At 55.9% G+C, this 14,984-nt stretch overlaps 6 protein-coding genes across 6 annotated transcripts; 4 read left to right on the top strand and 2 right to left on the bottom strand.

Annotated features, from left to right (window-relative positions):
• Positions 1 to 3,359: 3,359 nt before the first annotated feature.
• On the top strand, positions 3,360 to 5,259 carry IWZ02DRAFT_75266 (glycerophosphoryl diester phosphodiesterase family protein). Its single transcript, XM_066771176.1, has 5 exons — positions 3,360 to 3,719; positions 3,865 to 4,232; positions 4,311 to 4,424; positions 4,492 to 5,115; positions 5,168 to 5,259. Exons 1-4 carry the CDS (start codon positions 3,560 to 3,562, stop codon positions 5,110 to 5,112), a joined length of 1,263 nt encoding a protein of 420 aa, XP_066619874.1. The 5' UTR covers positions 3,360 to 3,559; the 3' UTR covers positions 5,113 to 5,115; positions 5,168 to 5,259.
• A 289-nt stretch (positions 5,260 to 5,548) lies between these two features.
• Positions 5,549 to 7,676, bottom strand: IWZ02DRAFT_460641 (alcohol dehydrogenase). The gene is made up of 3 exons (XM_066768169.1): positions 7,195 to 7,676; positions 5,934 to 6,923; positions 5,549 to 5,853 (listed from the first exon to the last, which is right to left on the bottom strand). Exons 1-3 carry the CDS (start codon positions 7,234 to 7,236, stop codon positions 5,824 to 5,826), a joined length of 1,062 nt encoding a protein of 353 aa, XP_066619873.1. The 5' UTR covers positions 7,237 to 7,676; the 3' UTR covers positions 5,549 to 5,823.
• An 82-nt stretch (positions 7,677 to 7,758) lies between these two features.
• On the top strand, positions 7,759 to 10,297 carry IWZ02DRAFT_460639 (indole-3-glycerol phosphate synthase-domain-containing protein). The gene is made up of 2 exons (XM_066768168.1): positions 7,759 to 8,198; positions 8,257 to 10,297. The coding sequence occupies exons 1-2, from the start codon at positions 7,879 to 7,881 to the stop codon at positions 10,256 to 10,258; spliced, it is 2,322 nt and encodes a 773-aa protein (XP_066619872.1). The 5' UTR covers positions 7,759 to 7,878; the 3' UTR covers positions 10,259 to 10,297.
• A 442-nt stretch (positions 10,298 to 10,739) lies between these two features.
• IWZ02DRAFT_436114 (uncharacterized protein) lies at positions 10,740 to 11,450 on the bottom strand (the record flags this gene model as incomplete). Its single annotated transcript, XM_066766502.1, has 1 exon — positions 10,740 to 11,450. One exon carries the CDS (start codon positions 11,448 to 11,450, stop codon positions 10,740 to 10,742), a length of 711 nt encoding a protein of 236 aa, XP_066619871.1.
• Positions 11,451 to 11,587: 137 nt separating this feature from the next.
• On the top strand, positions 11,588 to 12,913 carry IWZ02DRAFT_75229 (putative deacetylase LmbE-like domain-containing protein). The gene is made up of 3 exons (XM_066771175.1): positions 11,588 to 11,915; positions 11,976 to 12,078; positions 12,131 to 12,913. The coding sequence occupies exons 1-3, from the start codon at positions 11,699 to 11,701 to the stop codon at positions 12,648 to 12,650; spliced, it is 840 nt and encodes a 279-aa protein (XP_066619870.1). The 5' UTR covers positions 11,588 to 11,698; the 3' UTR covers positions 12,651 to 12,913.
• A 290-nt stretch (positions 12,914 to 13,203) lies between these two features.
• On the top strand, positions 13,204 to 14,407 carry IWZ02DRAFT_75204 (uncharacterized protein). Its single transcript, XM_066771174.1, has one exon. It carries the CDS (start codon positions 13,331 to 13,333, stop codon positions 14,327 to 14,329), a length of 999 nt encoding a protein of 332 aa, XP_066619869.1. The 5' UTR covers positions 13,204 to 13,330; the 3' UTR covers positions 14,330 to 14,407.
• The last annotated feature ends 577 nt before the right edge of the window (positions 14,408 to 14,984 follow it).

Here is a 14,984-nt window from a genome sequence, read left to right as displayed (position 1 = left end):
GGGTCGCGCAGACGGGGCGACTGTACCGAGAAGCAGCAGCTTGACCTCCCTCTCCTGCCTTTTCCTGTCATTGCGGAGCTGACGGTCAATCTCCTCGTTCTTCCTGTTGCTTGGGTCGTCTGCCTTTTTGCCGAAGCACATGATTCCGGGTGCCATAAGCCCAAAGCACGAGCGCTTGTTTGAGGTCATTCACGATGAGGGCGGGAGGAGGAGGAGGAGGAGGATATTCGGAAGCGGGCTGACGGGGAGGAACGTGGTTTGGTGAGCAGCGGAGACTTTGACGTTGGCTTAGCGGGCGGCGGAACGAGAAGGACAGGGCAGGACAGGACAGGGCAGGGCAGGGAAGAGGGAGCACAGCAGGTTGGTGGCTTACAACAGTGCGAATGAGCCAAAGAACGAGCAGCGGGCGGATTAGCCAAACGGGCAGTAGGGCAGGCAGATAAAGCACGCGAAGACAGCAGAGGGACCCCTACTTGTCCGTGGATTCCCAGTGTCGCAAAACGAAGCAAAATGATTCAGGGACAGGAGAGATCCCTGTGCGGGAGGCCGAGATTGAGAGTGGACCACGGTGCGGTGCAGTGCGCGGGGTTTAGAGCGAGCGAAGAGACAAAGAGACGGCGGACAATAGACAGCTGGCTGGCGGCAAAGGGGGAGGATAATTTTTTAGAGTAGGACATGATGTATCGGAGAATTAGGCAAGGGGGCACATGCATGAGCAAACAGACAGATGAGAGAGTGCCTGCCTAAGCATGTGCTTTCTGCACCCATAGTGCTGCACTGCACTGCACTGATTGACGAGCTGCACGCTGCACGCTGCACGCTGCACCCCGAGGCCCTACCGGTACCTGCCAGCTGAGCCGGCTCTCCCGTAGCTTACCCACCTTGCCTTATACACCTTACCTGACCTGACCTTATGCTGTCCTCCATGACCCGCCACGTGAGCCTCGAGGGGCAACCCTTGTCACCGTCGAACCACGCACTCGGAAACTCTGGCGAGCTGATCATGCTGGACTGCTACTTCTCACCATGTACATGTTGTCCATGTCCATGTCCATGTCCATCTCTAGCCCATCGCCGCCTCGTCGTGCCGAAATCTCGGCCGTCGTCCCCATGCTAGTGCGACGTCAACTACCTACCTGTCTGATACTCGCCGTCCCCACTCACACACCAACGTCCAGCCCAGACTTCGTATCTCACCCTCCCTCAAGAGCGCACGAGCATCGCCATCTTCCTTGTTCCATCCGCTCGATGGAGACGCTCTCTCCATGAATAAGAAAGCCACAAAGACGCCCCCGGACTTGCACATTGCCCTTCTGCGCCTCGCTTGGAGCTCCTCCACAGCCGCACCCATTTCCACGTCGCCATGTTCAACGCGCTGCCAGCTTCCTGTTGTCACCAGCCTCCCCGGCTGCAATAATCCCACGTGGCCCACGGTCCGGCGGCGCTCATGTCGATCATGACTGTGGCTGTTTGAACCGCACCCAATTGTCATGCTTCTCCGCAAAATAAGGGGGCCATCATTTCCGACTCCTCAACGCTTAGCCGCAACACGCCCATTGCTATGCTTCGTAGAGAGGCAGTAACCGCCTGTCGCGTTGGTTCCGCCATTGACTGCCACCGCTGGCCCAGAACGAGAAGAGATGCCGAGATGCAGACCACAGATTCCGCAGATTAGCGAAGCCGACTGACAGGATAAGCCGACGGGTGCGTTATCCATGCCAAGATGCATCCAAAAAGACAGGGGATGAAGAACACCGCCTTGCCCCTCGTGCGAAAGCTGTGGCGTTTTACGCCACGACTCCTAGCAAGTCTCGACTCTACGCCTGCTGGCAGGGATCATGACGGTTCCCTGCCTAAATCACTTTGCCCTCCAAGTGCAAGCATGGATGTGACATCTTTCAAAATGCATGAAATTTGGCACCTGGCTTCAAGTACCTCCCGCCCTCTGTCTCACCATCTCTGGTGCGCGCAACCGAAGACCCAAGAGAGTTATCAGTTAAGCTTTTCGCCCCTTGTGTCGAGAGCCACGACCAACAACCACGAAAACAGGCGGCAGTGCCGTCTTCCCAAAAACGAGCTCAATGTTCCGCATGCGCTGTGTATCTCTCGCTGCGTCGCGATTCCAGCAGTCCTCCTTACGATCCTTTATGACCTCTTTCAATTATATCTTGCTCCAGGTCACGCATGCCGCTACATAACTGCCGTTAGCGCAACCCTCAGGGTCCCCTTGGAGCAAGCAATCCTGCGCCCAAGTCTAAAATATTAGTTTCCTCTTACTTTTGCGGACGGACACGTTAATTTAAATGGTAACTCTAGTCGGGGCTGTATCCGGTCGTCAAAGCTCAAGTTCTAAGTAGCAGAAATAAGAAGAATTAGAGGGCCAGAGTCAGATCCTTCCAATCGGCTCCCTTGGCGGGAAACCTGATCATGTTTATAGCAGGTAGTAGCGCTATGCTTTGCTTTAGTGTTGCACGCAAATGTGTCCGTGGCTATCTAACTAGTTTGCAGCCACCTTCAGCCGAGAGCGACGGTCGATTTGTTTAAGCGCCCCTTTCCTGCTAGTTGCTCTAGTCAGCGCACATTACTCCATCTTTCCTGGTTTCGCTCTCCATCGAAACTGTGTTCCAAGATGCCGTTCGCTAATAATTCCGTTTCGGAGGGACGCGCTTCCCAGCTTCCACGCCTTCGCGCGTAACATGGCTAATTCAGCCATCGGTGAGCGCGAAATCGGCGACACGACGCATCCCAAGAGCAGTGCGATGTTGACGATGAAACGGATCGTCCCAAAATCTAGGCAGGATCGGCCCGTCGCGCACAGCGAGTTCGTGACGATCGGCGGATGGAAGGACGGTCCGGGTCAGCCGTTCAATACCAGGTATTTACGGTCTTGTGTACGTCGCGGGCAAAGCGCCCCGAGCAGACGCGTATCAGAAGTTCTGTGTCGAATTGCGGGGGCAGCGTCAAGAGCGCAGCTGCAGGAGAGTTCTGTCGTGCGTAATCGTTGCGTACGCCACAAACACCGCCTCTGTGTCACCAGAAGGATGAACGATCGGATCGGAGTTCACAAATCACAGCCTGAACTTGTCTCGCGGTGTCGGCACCGACGCCCAGAAATCTGCAGCCTTGTCCCATTGGCAGAAGTCGACCGCGCACAATGAATGGGGTGAGTTCCACGTTGCCGATGCTGCACTCCTTCGCTCGACGACTTTTGTGAAAATGAAAAGCGACCCGCCCGGAGCGCCAAACATCCATGGGCTCCACGCGCATGATGACACTTGACTCGTCTCCCAACGGCTGTCTCCCGATTCGCCTACCGGCTGAAGGAAGCCTGACGTCCCTCGGGTATGCACCGGATCATCTGCATCGCCATATGGAGCTAGCCGCATGCCGACAAGTGGTCGATGTTCGCGTGACTCCTTGACTCGCGGGTCGACGATTCAATTTCAGCTCCACCAGCGAAAGCGATGAACCAGCGCGCTGGCAGCATCGCGGCCCTTGAGCAGACCTGTGCACGCCACTAGAACCGACTCGGAGAAATTGACGTCGCCTGCTCGCCAGCATGTTTGGGTTCGAGGCCGAAGGGAGCACGTCGTCGCTGCGTCTGAGGACGACGGTTGGCGAGAGCATCACTCTGCCCAGTTGGCGTCGACTGCTCATGGAACCGACAGAATCCCAGCCGCTGCTTGAGCGGCTCAAGGCGGCGGCCGACTTGTCAACTGGTACGCCAAGCTAGTCATTAGTCGTTTCGCGCCAGCAACACCTGTTCTCCTCCCGCTGTCATGATCACGACGACGTCTTTCATCGTCATCTTCCTCATCTAAGTCCCAGTACCAACAGCTCGCTGATGGATGTCTCTCTCCCAAGCCGACTTCGCCCTCGCCCGGCGCGACAAGCATGGACGCAAAGTGCCGCAAGCCATTGCCCACCGCGGCTACAAAGCAAAATACCCAGAGAACAGTATGGCTGCATTTGTGGGTGCGGTCGAGGCTGGCGCACAGGCAATCGAGACGGACGTGCACCTCTCCAAGGACGGTGCTGTCGTGCTCTCCCACGACCCCTCGCTCCAGCGCTGCTTCGGCAAGAAGGAGAAGGTCATCGACTGCAATTGGGACTACCTCGAGACGCTCCGCACAGTGGCTGAGCCGCATGTGCCGCTGGCTCGCCTCCGCGATCTCTTGAAGTACTTGACAACGGAGGGCTTGGAGGATGTCTGGGTCTTGCTTGACATCAAGGTGTGTGGGAACAACACTACCTGTGCTCTGTCAGCCCCGTGAAAGCATCGAGCATGTGCTCACCAAGACCTGCCGCAGCGCGACAACAAGCTCGACGACGTCTTCCGTCTCATAGCCGCCGAAATTGCGTCCGTCGCGCCCTCGCCCACGGGTAAACCATGGTCGCAGCGCATCGTCCTCGGCATCTGGGCAGTAAGCATCTCCATCCCTTACCCACACGCAAACCTCCAAACCCAAGCCGACTAACCCAATCAACCAGGCCAACTACCTCCCCCACGCCGCGCAGCATCTTCCACACTACCCGCAGACGTACATCTCCTTCTCGCTCCCCTGCGCCAACAAGTTCCTCCACTCGCTCCCGCACATCTCGTTCAACCTGTACGCGCCCATCCTCATCGGGCCCCTCGGCGCCCGCTTCCGCGCCCAGGCGCGCCGCCAGCGCCGTCCCGTCTTCGATTGGACCGTCAACAAGGAGGTCCTGATGCGCTGGAGCGTCGCCAGCGGGCTCGACGGCGTCGTGACTGATGAAGTCGAGAAGTTTGTGGCTGTCCGGGAGCGCTGGAGTGGGGGGCTGCTACTCTCGGAAGGGCGGCAGCAAGAGGAGGAGGAGGAGGAGGAGGGAGAGAGGGAGAGGGGTGGCGGCGGCGGCGGCGGCGGCGGTAGCGGCGTTGCGGCTGGCGCGAAGAAGAGCAAGGACGTCCCGCCCAATGAGATTTGGACCTGGGAGGGTTGGTGCTGGGCGCAGTTGGTTGATCTCGCGCAGTTGCAGGTCGTGCTGCTGCTGTTGACGCCCGTCTTGTGGTGGTGGCAGCGTCCGTGGAGCGCGCTGGATCAATTGGGCCGCGTTAAGGCGCAGGAACGGCAGCGGCGGATTGAATAGATGGTGCGTTCTTTGTTGATGCGGTTGAGAAAATCGCTTAATTGAGGAACGTCAGTTGGGTATGTTTGGTGAGAGTGTTGTATTCGCTTAGACCGCGTCGAGAGGTGTTAGGTGGAGAGAAGAGAGAGAGAGAGCGGAGGCGCGACGAGATGAATGCTGGGTGAAGAGGAGGAGCACTCGCATTTGCATTCGCATCCACTGGTTGCGTTGCTCGTTCAAATACATCGCATCACATTCCGCTAATGCCAAACCCGATATGGATGCTCTGCGTGAAACCCCAAAGACTAATTACGAACTACCAGGGTCCAGATTGGGTAGTTTCAATTCATTTGCATGGAAATCTACACTGTCTTTGCAAACTGAACACGAAGCAATCGACGATACAGAAAAGCTACCAAAGCACGCTTCAACCCCTGACCCCCCCCCCCCCCCCCCCCCCCCAATTGCCCGATGACCGCTGCCTCCCAGCCTTAGGTTGGTAACCTACCTTGATTTGCCACTTAGTTGCAGCCGTTGCAACCTCTCTTCACGTACGGTTGGGTAAAGACAAGCGCCGGACTATACAAGATAAACGTGGGATGCGCCGTCAGGACGGGTTGCGCGAACGAGACAGACAGAACGACAATAATGAAAAGATAGACCGTGTGTAGAGATAAAAGACTGGCATGTACGTATACTCGGATAGACGACAGGGTAGTCGACGCATTCGGCTCACAATTTGATGACGTATTTGCCGCTGACCTGGGTGAGAGGAAATGTCAGCATGGAAGATCAATGTGCGTCGCTATCCAATCCAAACTAGACAAGGTGTCTTTACTCACTTTCCCTTGCGCCGTCTCGCGAAAAATGCGATTCAAATCATCCAGCTTGGCAGCCAAAGTCGTAGGCTTGACGAGCCCCCTCTCGACAAACTCGATAGCCTCGAGCAAATCGGTGTGTGTTCCCGTGCAGCTACCGATGATGCGGTAGCCAAAATCGATCAATTGCAGCGGGTGGAAGCTCATGGGTTGGTCGGGCGGTGGGATGCCAATGCCAACCATGGTCCCAAACGGCGCGAGCATGCTCAGCGACGCGTTGTATGCTGCACCGCTGCCTGCTGCAACAAGCACGGCGGCAGCGCCTTTGCCTTGGGATGCAGCCTTAACAGCGGCGCCTGCGTCGCGCTCGCTGGCCACGTTGACGTAACTTTCAGCACCCAGGTCTAGGCAGAATTGTCGTTTAGGTTCCCCGGCGTCAACGGCAATGACACGGAAGCCCATGGCTTTGGCATACTGGATGCTCAATGCGCCTACGCCGCCGCCAGCTCCACAAATAGCCAGAAATTGGCCAGGCGTGGCGCCTGAGCTCTTGAGCGCCTTGTACGAAGTGATGCCTCCGCATAGGATAGGAGCGAGGACTTCGTCGGGCAGGCCTTCTGGTACTGGCATCAAGTACCGCGCCGGTGCTATTGTGTACTGCGCAAAGGTGCCGTCAAACTCGCGGCCAGAATGGAGCTGTCTCAAACAGCGCGGATTCTCAGCGCCGTTGTCGTGCTGGCAGACATTACATCGCCCGCAGACGTCGCGGATCCAGGCGATGCCGACGCGCTGTCCGACAGGAATGTCGTTCGTGTTTAGTGAACTCCCGAGCGCTACGACGCGTCCGATTCCCTCATGGCCAAGGATGCGGCGAATGGGACCAAGTCGTCCAGTCGCGAGGGCAAAGTCTGTTCCGCAGATGCCGGTGACGGAAAGCTGGACGAGGACATCGTTTGGCCCAAGTTCTGGCAGAGGGACGTCTTGAACTTCAAAGCGCGGGGTATCAGACTTTTCCTGTCAACTAGTGAGAACTCGCTCCAAAGCCACTGCGAGCCATTAAGACGCGATTGAAGGAGGATGGTGAGTAGCGGAACAAGAATTTGATGTTGGAATGGCCAGACGCATGTATGAGATCATAGTCGGCTAGGAAGCCAGTGACGGAGGGGCGTGCGCTGTCAGCCAGATGGCAGATCAACAGGCACAGGTGGAGTTGATGGAGCAGGAAACCATGCTAAGTGGCACAGAAACACATGAAACCCGAGGGATTTGGTGAGAGAAGGCATACCACGACAACAGCAGCACGCTGGTGCGACGGGAGGTTGCTCATCTTCCTAGCTCTTTCCCTCCGGTCGGACCCTGGGATGGATGACAGTATGGCGAATCAGGCTGAAGCAGAGAGAGGAGAGGTCAAGAAAGGTTCGGGGTGTCGAGCTGGTCATAGACCACAAGCTGGCCCAAAAAAGAACAAAAAGAGTGGCAGGATGGGACAGGGGAAAACCTGAGGGCTGACATCGTCCGACAGTCCAGGGCTACCTCAGATATATCATTAGTCGTGTCGAGAGCTTGCAGTCGGCCTCAGATATATATCATTGGTCGCGAGCTGCTGTGTCGAGAGCTTGCGGTCGGCAGTTGTGGGACAAGGTAGCGGGGATTTGATTGTGGGGCCCCACACGACCATGGGCTGCTGTACGAGATTTTGGAGTGCCATGGCCCGAAGTCGCAGCCGTTGCGGTTGACAGGAGCAGTAAGGTACCGCCTTGGGGTGTCTGCACTGCATGAGAGCGCCGACGTCTCCAATGCGGGGGAGTGGAGCTGCCGTGTGCTGTGTCGGTCTCCGATCCGCCCCGGAGCTTTTCCGCGGCGGGCCTCTCAATAGGCAGGTCGCGAGGTATCCTGCGAGACTCCAAAAGAAAACCATCTCCATCCACCAACTCCCTCTGCAACGTCCCCGGGTCTGGAGGCTGACACGATGACTGCTCCCGACCTCATTGACCATTCTCCTCACCATCCTGCTGCCTCGCCGCCGCTCGAATCTGCCCGCAATCTCGTCCTCATCGACAACTATGACTCCTTCACCTGGAATGTTTACCAATACCTTGTCATCGAAGGCGCCAAGGTCACTGTCTTTCGCAACGATGAAATCACACTCGACGCCCTCATTGCCAAGAACCCTACGCAATTGGTCATCAGCCCAGGTCCGGGACACCCAGAAACGGACTCGGGCGTGAGCAGGGCCGCCATCCGGCACTTCGCGGGAAAAGTCCCAGTGCTCGGCGTGTGCATGGGAGAGTAGGTGCCTGCAGGCTCGGGGCAGGGCGCAAGCTACTGCTAACCTTGACGTACCCAGGCAATGCATCTACGAGGTCTTTGGAGGTCGTGTCGACGTGACTGGAGAGATTCTCCACGGCAAGACCTCTCCCTTGAGGCACGATGGCAAAGGTGTCTATGCAAACGTTCCGCAGGACGTCCCAGTGACGCGCTACCACTCGCTGGCCGGGACTCATCCGACTCTCCCAGAATGTTTGGAAGTCTCTTCTTGGATCGCGACCGGCCCGGACGGCGGCAGAGGAATCATCATGGGTGTGAGACACAAAGAATACGTGGTTGAGGGTGTTCAGTTCCACCCGGAGAGTATCTTGACGGCTGACGGCCGTTTGATGGTGCAAAACTTCTTGAAGATGCAGGGTGGTACTTGGGCAGAGAACGAGAAGCTCTCCAAGAATGCTGGGCCTGTTACGACTAGCGCGCAAGGCTCCAATAGCGCTGCGCCAGTCGACAAGAAAATTTCAATTCTCGAGAAGATTTACGCTCGCCGCCGGGAGCTGATAGCCGCTCAAAAGCAAATTCCGTCGCAAAGGCCCGTGGACCTCCAGGCAGCCTATGACATGGACATTGCCCCTCCGTTGGTCTCATTCCCTGATCGCCTCAAGCAGTCTCCTTACCCCTTGTCTCTGATGGCTGAGATCAAGAGAGCGTCTCCTTCAAAGGGAATAATTTCCCTTTCTACTTGCGCCCCCGCCCAGGCGCGCACGTATGCGCTCGCGGGCGCCAGCGTCATTTCCGTGCTAACGGAGCCTGACTGGTTCAAGGGAAGCCTGGACGACCTCAAGTATGTGCGCCAAGCTCTGGAAGGCATGCCCAACCGACCAGCGATCCTGCGAAAGGAGTTTATCTTTGAAGAGTACCAGATCCTGGAAGCCAGACTAGCTGGTGCGGACACTGTTCTCCTCATTGTCAAGATGTTGGATGAGGCGACCCTTAAGAAGCTGTACTTGTACTCCAAGTCCCTTGGAATGGAGCCGCTAGTCGAGGTGAACACTGTCGAGGAGATGCACATCGCCGTCGGCCTCGGTTCCAAGGTAATTGGCGTCAACAACCGCAATCTGACCAACTTCGAGGTCGACTTGGACACTACGAGCAGGTTGATGAGCATCGTACCAAAGGAAACCGTCGTGTGCGCTTTAAGCGGTATCTCTGGGCCCAAGGATGTTGAGCCATACAAGAATAACGGCGTTGGAGCCGTCCTTGTTGGCGAGGCGTTGATGAGAGCCAAGGAGACGGCGCTGTTCATTTCTCAACTGCTGGGAGGCTCTGAAGACACCGTCAGGACCACCAGCAAGGGTGCACCGCTTGTGAAGATTTGCGGCACGCGCTCCGCTGAAGCTGCCAAGGTCGCCATAGAGTCCGGTGCCGACCTCATCGGCATCATCCTCGTCGAAGGTCGCTCACGGTGCGTAAGCACAAACACAGCTCTCGAAATATCGGCTGGGGTTCACAGCACGCCCAAGGCGCGCAAAACAGACTCCTCAAGTAGCAACTCATCTAGTATACCCAACGCGGCCTGTGAGCACTTTGCCCACACCGCAAAACATCACCTCTTCCGCTCCGACCGAGCGCTTCTCGTCGGCGTGTTCCGCAACCAGCCTCTCGAGTACATTCTCGAGCAGCAACAGCTGCTCAACCTCGACATTGTTCAGCTCCACGGCTCGGAACCGGTCGAGTGGGCCTCTTTGATCCCCGTCCCGGTCATCCACGCCTTCAAGCCCGGCGAGCCTGGTCTTGCGCGTCGCGGCTACCACGCGATTTCCCTACTGGATTCGGGCGCCGGCGGCTCGGGGCAGACACTGGATTTGACGCAGGTCAAGGAGGCGTTGGAGAAGGACCAGACTTTGAGAGTCTTGTTGGCAGGCGGCCTGGGACCTGAAAATGTGAGAGATGTTTTGCAAGGATTGGGCAGTCTCAGTGAGAGAGTCGTCGGTGTTGATGTCAGTAGCGGTATTGAGGTCGACGGGAAGCAAGATTTGGACAAGATTAGGAAATTTGTGACGGCTGCGAAAGAGGTGGTTTAGAGCGAACAGGGGAGAGAGAAATTGATTGAAGATGAAAGGAAGCCCAAAAGTATTACATTAGCTATACTTCGATCCCTAGATTTTTGAAAAGGCAGAAAATCATGACTTCAATACCCGGGCATATCTGGTCTGAGCCTGTCTTGAGAAGAGATTGCGATCCTTGTGTGAGTCGACGGCCCAACAGCCGATGCAGTGACAATGAATGCCAAAAAGATCGATTTGTCGAAGGTTGACATAGTTGCCCAATTAATGGCCTTCAGAAAGCCTACAAGGAGGCTTATTTCATGGCATGCGTGGTAACAGGCATTAGTAGCTCAGCTGATTCAATGCTGCTGCCAGTGTAAGTGGTAGCTTGTCAAAAGGAACCAGCGATCTTTTCCTGTCCAAATTCGCAGTGTCTGGCAGATTTTCTGTAAGTACCGATTATGGCCTTCAACCCTCAACCAAGAAATCCAAAACTCCATGCTTTTTTCCCCTTTTCCTAAAAAACAGTAAATCCGTTGCGCAGCGCATAAGCTGCAACAATGACCATGCTGAGGACGGCCCAGTATACCTGCATCTCGACGACGCACCAAATCCACAGCGTGCCCACCGGCGGGGCCTGTTTCATGACAGCAAAGTAGCCATACGTATTCCCGATATACAGCGAGTAGCAGCCGGCCGCAATACTTGCGCCAAAGAATATGATTTCTCGCACAACGCCCAGCTTCTTGGCCGTCTGCGTGTGGAAGAGGTAGACGACGAGCCACAGGATGGGGAAGACGGGCAAGCTCTGCTGAAAGACCTCGCGCCACACAATCTCCTCGCGGTACTGGTTGTGGCACAGCACGGCGAAGGTGAAATGCGTCACGCCGAGCGAAAAGGCGTAGAGCACGGCTTCGGCTGCGGGACCAAAGTCCAGGTCGTCGTTGGGGCTCATCGGGAACTCGACTTCCTCGCCCTCGAGGCTCTCGATTGACTTGCCGTCGGCGTTGAGCTGCTTCATTCGCTCTTCCGCGATGTCGAGGAGCGTTTTCGACTGTCGTTTTGTGAAGTCTGGGACTGCCATGGGGATTTCCGGGTGCGGATCGTTCAGGTGCTGCGGTGTTGATGTCGAGGTGCCGGTGCTGCTTGCTGAGGGCTTGCCGCCGTTTGCGCGGGCGGCGGCGCGCCGCTCTTTGCGGTTGCGGGGCTGATTCGTCTCATCGGCCATATTTTTCGTCGATTGACGTGCCGTGTGGTTTAGCGGAGAGAGCGTGTCGCGTGTGTGGTGGTGTTGTTGTTGGCAAGTGAGTGGTGCGGCTCTGCAGTACATGTACCAATGGAGCTCAGTCGTCGTTGAATGATCAGCGCGGCGCCGACGTCAGTCAGGGTCCAGGATTGTTCCGCCTCACGACCTCAGACGCGAGGGGCTTCGCGTCGTCATTCCACCGCAATTGTTCTCTGGAGGCTCGGCTCATCATGAACTGGCTTCTGTGGGCCTCATTGCCCCTCCTTGCTCTGTCTGTTTGGATGTACACGACGCAGCTGAGCAAGTCTCTGCCCACGCTCAGGAACAAGAAGATATGTCTCTTGATCGCGCATCCCGACGATGAGGCCATGTTCTTCGCGCCTACGGTGCAGGCACTCGCGAAACCTGAGCTGGGTAATCACATCAAGATCCTCTGTCTCTCGAGTGGTATGGATGACACTCAATCTTGCTACAATTACTATCCTAAGTGCTAAAATCCTAACCTAGGTGACGCCGATGGCCTGGGTGAAACCAGGAAGAAGGAGCTCGTCAAGAGCGGCACTGTTCTTGGTCTGAAAAGCGAAGAAGACGTTCTCGTTATTGAAGACACGTACGGCATACCTCTCGCGCCCAAAAGCCTACCACTGACACCGCAGCAACAGCAACTTCCCCGACTCTATGTCCGTAACGTGGAACCCGCGCCTGATATCCAACCTCCTGACGAAAGCCTTTGCCCCACGCGTGGCCTCACTTCCAAATACCTCGGCCCCGGAAGCGACGATTGACGTGCTCATCACCTTCGACGCCCAAGGCATCAGCGGCCACCCAAACCACCGTTCCCTCTACCACGGCGCACACGCCTTCCTCAAGGCCCTGATGCACCGGCACGCCGGCTGGGAGTGTCCGATCAAGCTATACACTCTGACGACGGTCAACATCCTGCGCAAATACGCCAGCGTGTTGGACTCGCCAGCGACGGTTGGAAGCATACTGCTGCAGAGGAAGCAGACAGGATCTTTTCCGTCGCCGCTGCTGTTTGCCAGCGGTCCGTCTGACGTTGCTACCGCGCAAACGGCTATGGCCAAGGCCCATGCGTCGCAGATGGTTTGGTTTCGCTGGGGCTGGATCACGATTGGTAGGTACATGGTCGTGAATGACTTGAAGAGGGAGAAGGAGCCGTGAGATACCCCACGAAAATACTGAAATGAGCACTCGACTTTGAGGAGCCTGCACGACTTGACGCATGGCGATATTTTGCTGGCCTGCGCGACGGTTTGGCTCGTGACGGACCCTGGACTGTCTTGCCTGGTTGCGGCTGCCGTTTGCTCATCTGCATAGGCCGACAGCAGACCTGCATCACCATGTTGCTTGACCAATCTGCGCATGTGCCTCGCGGGCAGGTGCTCCGCAGCACAATCTTTTATTGACCATGATAACCGCCCTTCTCCGACCTGTCAAACCAGTCCACTTAAGTTTGCGGAAGAGAATGCGGCACGCACGGAAGCATCGATGCTGCTCCTGACTTTGATAAGTATTGCCATATGTTGCCACGAGCGATTGGTCTTTTTCACATGCTCTCTCCGTATTTCCCTTGAAAATCTTGTATAACTATTTTCATATACATGGGCAAGGCTTGAGTATCTCGTCAGTCTTCAGATCATCGTCTTTTCCAGACACGTCGACTATGTCATTTCTCTATATAGAGACTCAACATGTCGGAAAGCGACACCACCACGATTGTCTAAGGCTCCGACCAATCCACAAGTCATTTCATATTCGGGCTCTAACCATCACCATAGTTCCATTCCCCACGACTTTGCGCGGTTGCTCAGCATGGTGCTCAATTTAAGTAGCAGGCAGCCATGAACGCTGCCCACGTATGCAGACCCGCTTTCCGACCCCGCATACACGTCCCCTCAATCGTCGTCCTCCCGTCCAGCTTACGAAGATGGTCCTTCTTCGTCGCACCCCCACAGCTGTCGAAGGCAGAGTGGAAGCCTTCAAGAAGGAAGGCGGTCGCGACTACTCGCGAGCGATGGCGCTACCGACCAGCTGTGTGCCCTCTGACCTGTTCTTCCCCCTCTCACCGTCTCAGAACAGTCTCCGCTTTTGCTGGGCCATCAATCACCACAATGACGGAGCACTGGGTGGCACCATCATCTGGACTTCCTATCGTATCTGGACCTCCGACCGTCCCAGAAAGAAGGTCCGCTCAGACGACGTACTCGGGGTCGCGTACAAGGCAGCCATGTCGGTTGACCCAGCCGTCACGAAGATCAACATCCGATATGCTACACATGGTAGAGACATTCAAGTTGTCCCAGTCACGAAACACTGCAACTTCGATGCCAGAGAGAAACAGCATGTCCAGGACGCCAACAATATTGCCTCTGGCAGCTTCCTTGCCCTCTCAGCTTTACTGCGTTAGTTCAGCGCCCACAACTCTACTGTATATATCATCGACCACCACTCGCGACAACACATGTATATATTTGACGCAACGCCGAGACGCACCTTGGTCAACGACTTTGCTCGCAACCACCGGCCTTCAAAGCGCCATCACACCTGAACGCGGCATTTCAATTCTGCGTCAAGGAGACCATCAATGGGGCGTCGTTCCGGAACGTGGCAAGGAGTTCATCCCTCTGCGGCAGCTGCAGCTCCTGAAGGTCGCCAAACCACCCGATTCTCCTTGCTCTGGGGACAGCAAGCACAGATGCGCGTGCTGCCGTCTTTGTCTCCGCGGACGACGCGTGGATTCACGGGATGTCGTTCCCCTCCAGCGGTGGCAGAGTCCCACCACCCCTTATCCTGACCAACTTCCACGCCATGGAGCTTCCGCTGGGTCCGGCTGCACCTAGAAACTCACTTTTTCGAATGAGCTTGGTCGGGTCGCTCGACCTTTTCAGCCTACCTCATGGCAAGGTCTGCGTCAGCGGGGTTGTTGCTTCCTCCCCGTTGAGAAAATGGCCCCAAAATGCCAACTTGCAGGGGATCGGGCGACTCTGGATCCATTGTCACTCTTTGCGCGCATTGTGTGTTGAAGTGCGAGTGGAGTGGACTGGAAGAGTGCTCTTTCTTCGCTCGGGCGAAAGGGCAAAAAGAAGGAGAGTCTCTCTCACGACACTGGTATTGTGTGTGCTTGGAAGAGTGTTTCTGGAAAAGGCGCTGCGGCAAAGTCTATGGTTGAGAACGAGGTCATTGGTTGAAGCCAGGTCTGATGATTGGGAGGAGCTTCCGTTTGTATCTTTGAATTTCTGTGTTTTGAAAGAGCAGAGGTGAAAGTTAGTCAAGAGCATGATAGGATCGACGTTGATTGAAGTAAATGAAACTCGAAATTCAAAAGTAAGTCTATCTACTTCTATGCAAAACAAATGGGGACAAAAAATTGTACAAAACGAAGAAGCAATGCCGCTCTATAGAAGGAGTGTAATGTGTCGATGATCAAAGTCAACACGTGCAAAAACTGAAAGAATCAACCTTCCAGATGCGCGCCAAACGTCAATGAAAGACCGC

This window comes from Phyllosticta citriasiana, assembly GCF_038021145.1.
Source record: "Phyllosticta citriasiana strain CBS 120426 chromosome Unknown IWZ02scaffold_13, whole genome shotgun sequence".
In the NCBI taxonomy this organism is placed as follows: domain Eukaryota; kingdom Fungi; phylum Ascomycota; class Dothideomycetes; order Botryosphaeriales; family Phyllostictaceae; genus Phyllosticta; species Phyllosticta citriasiana.
The sequence above is the reverse complement of the archived record's forward strand: the minus strand, read 5'-3'. Positions and strand labels throughout refer to the sequence as shown.

What these genes read in the sequence shown, in the direction of transcription:
- IWZ02DRAFT_75229 (XM_066771175.1), top strand. Translation starts at nt 11,699, where the DNA reads ATGAACTGGCTTCTGTGGGCCTCATTGCCCCTCCTTGCTCTGTCTGTT. An exon ending in GATCCTCTGTCTCTCGAGTG is followed by an intron (nt 11,916 to 11,975) that starts GTATGGATGACA and finishes ATCCTAACCTAG; the next exon opens with GTGACGCCGATGGCCTGGGT. An exon ending in GTTCTCGTTATTGAAGACAC is followed by an intron (nt 12,079 to 12,130) that starts GTACGGCATACC and finishes CCGCAGCAACAG; the next exon opens with CAACTTCCCCGACTCTATGT.
- IWZ02DRAFT_75204 (XM_066771174.1), top strand. Translation starts at nt 13,331, where the DNA reads ATGAACGCTGCCCACGTATGCAGACCCGCTTTCCGACCCCGCATACAC.
- IWZ02DRAFT_460641 (XM_066768169.1), bottom strand. Translation starts at nt 7,236, where the DNA reads ATGAGCAACCTCCCGTCGCACCAGCGTGCTGCTGTTGTCGTG. An exon ending in AGCGTGCTGCTGTTGTCGTG is followed by an intron (nt 6,924 to 7,194) that starts GTATGCCTTCTC and finishes ACTAGTTGACAG; the next exon opens with GAAAAGTCTGATACCCCGCG. An exon ending in GCGAGACGGCGCAAGGGAAA is followed by an intron (nt 5,854 to 5,933) that starts GTGAGTAAAGAC and finishes CCTCTCACCCAG; the next exon opens with GTCAGCGGCAAATACGTCAT.
- IWZ02DRAFT_460639 (XM_066768168.1), top strand. Translation starts at nt 7,879, where the DNA reads ATGACTGCTCCCGACCTCATTGACCATTCTCCTCACCATCCTGCTGCC. An exon ending in CTCGGCGTGTGCATGGGAGA is followed by an intron (nt 8,199 to 8,256) that starts GTAGGTGCCTGC and finishes TGACGTACCCAG; the next exon opens with GCAATGCATCTACGAGGTCT.
- IWZ02DRAFT_75266 (XM_066771176.1), top strand. Translation starts at nt 3,560, where the DNA reads ATGTTTGGGTTCGAGGCCGAAGGGAGCACGTCGTCGCTGCGTCTGAGG. An exon ending in GGCGGCCGACTTGTCAACTG is followed by an intron (nt 3,720 to 3,864) that starts GTACGCCAAGCT and finishes CTCTCTCCCAAG; the next exon opens with CCGACTTCGCCCTCGCCCGG. An exon ending in GGGTCTTGCTTGACATCAAG is followed by an intron (nt 4,233 to 4,310) that starts GTGTGTGGGAAC and finishes GACCTGCCGCAG; the next exon opens with CGCGACAACAAGCTCGACGA.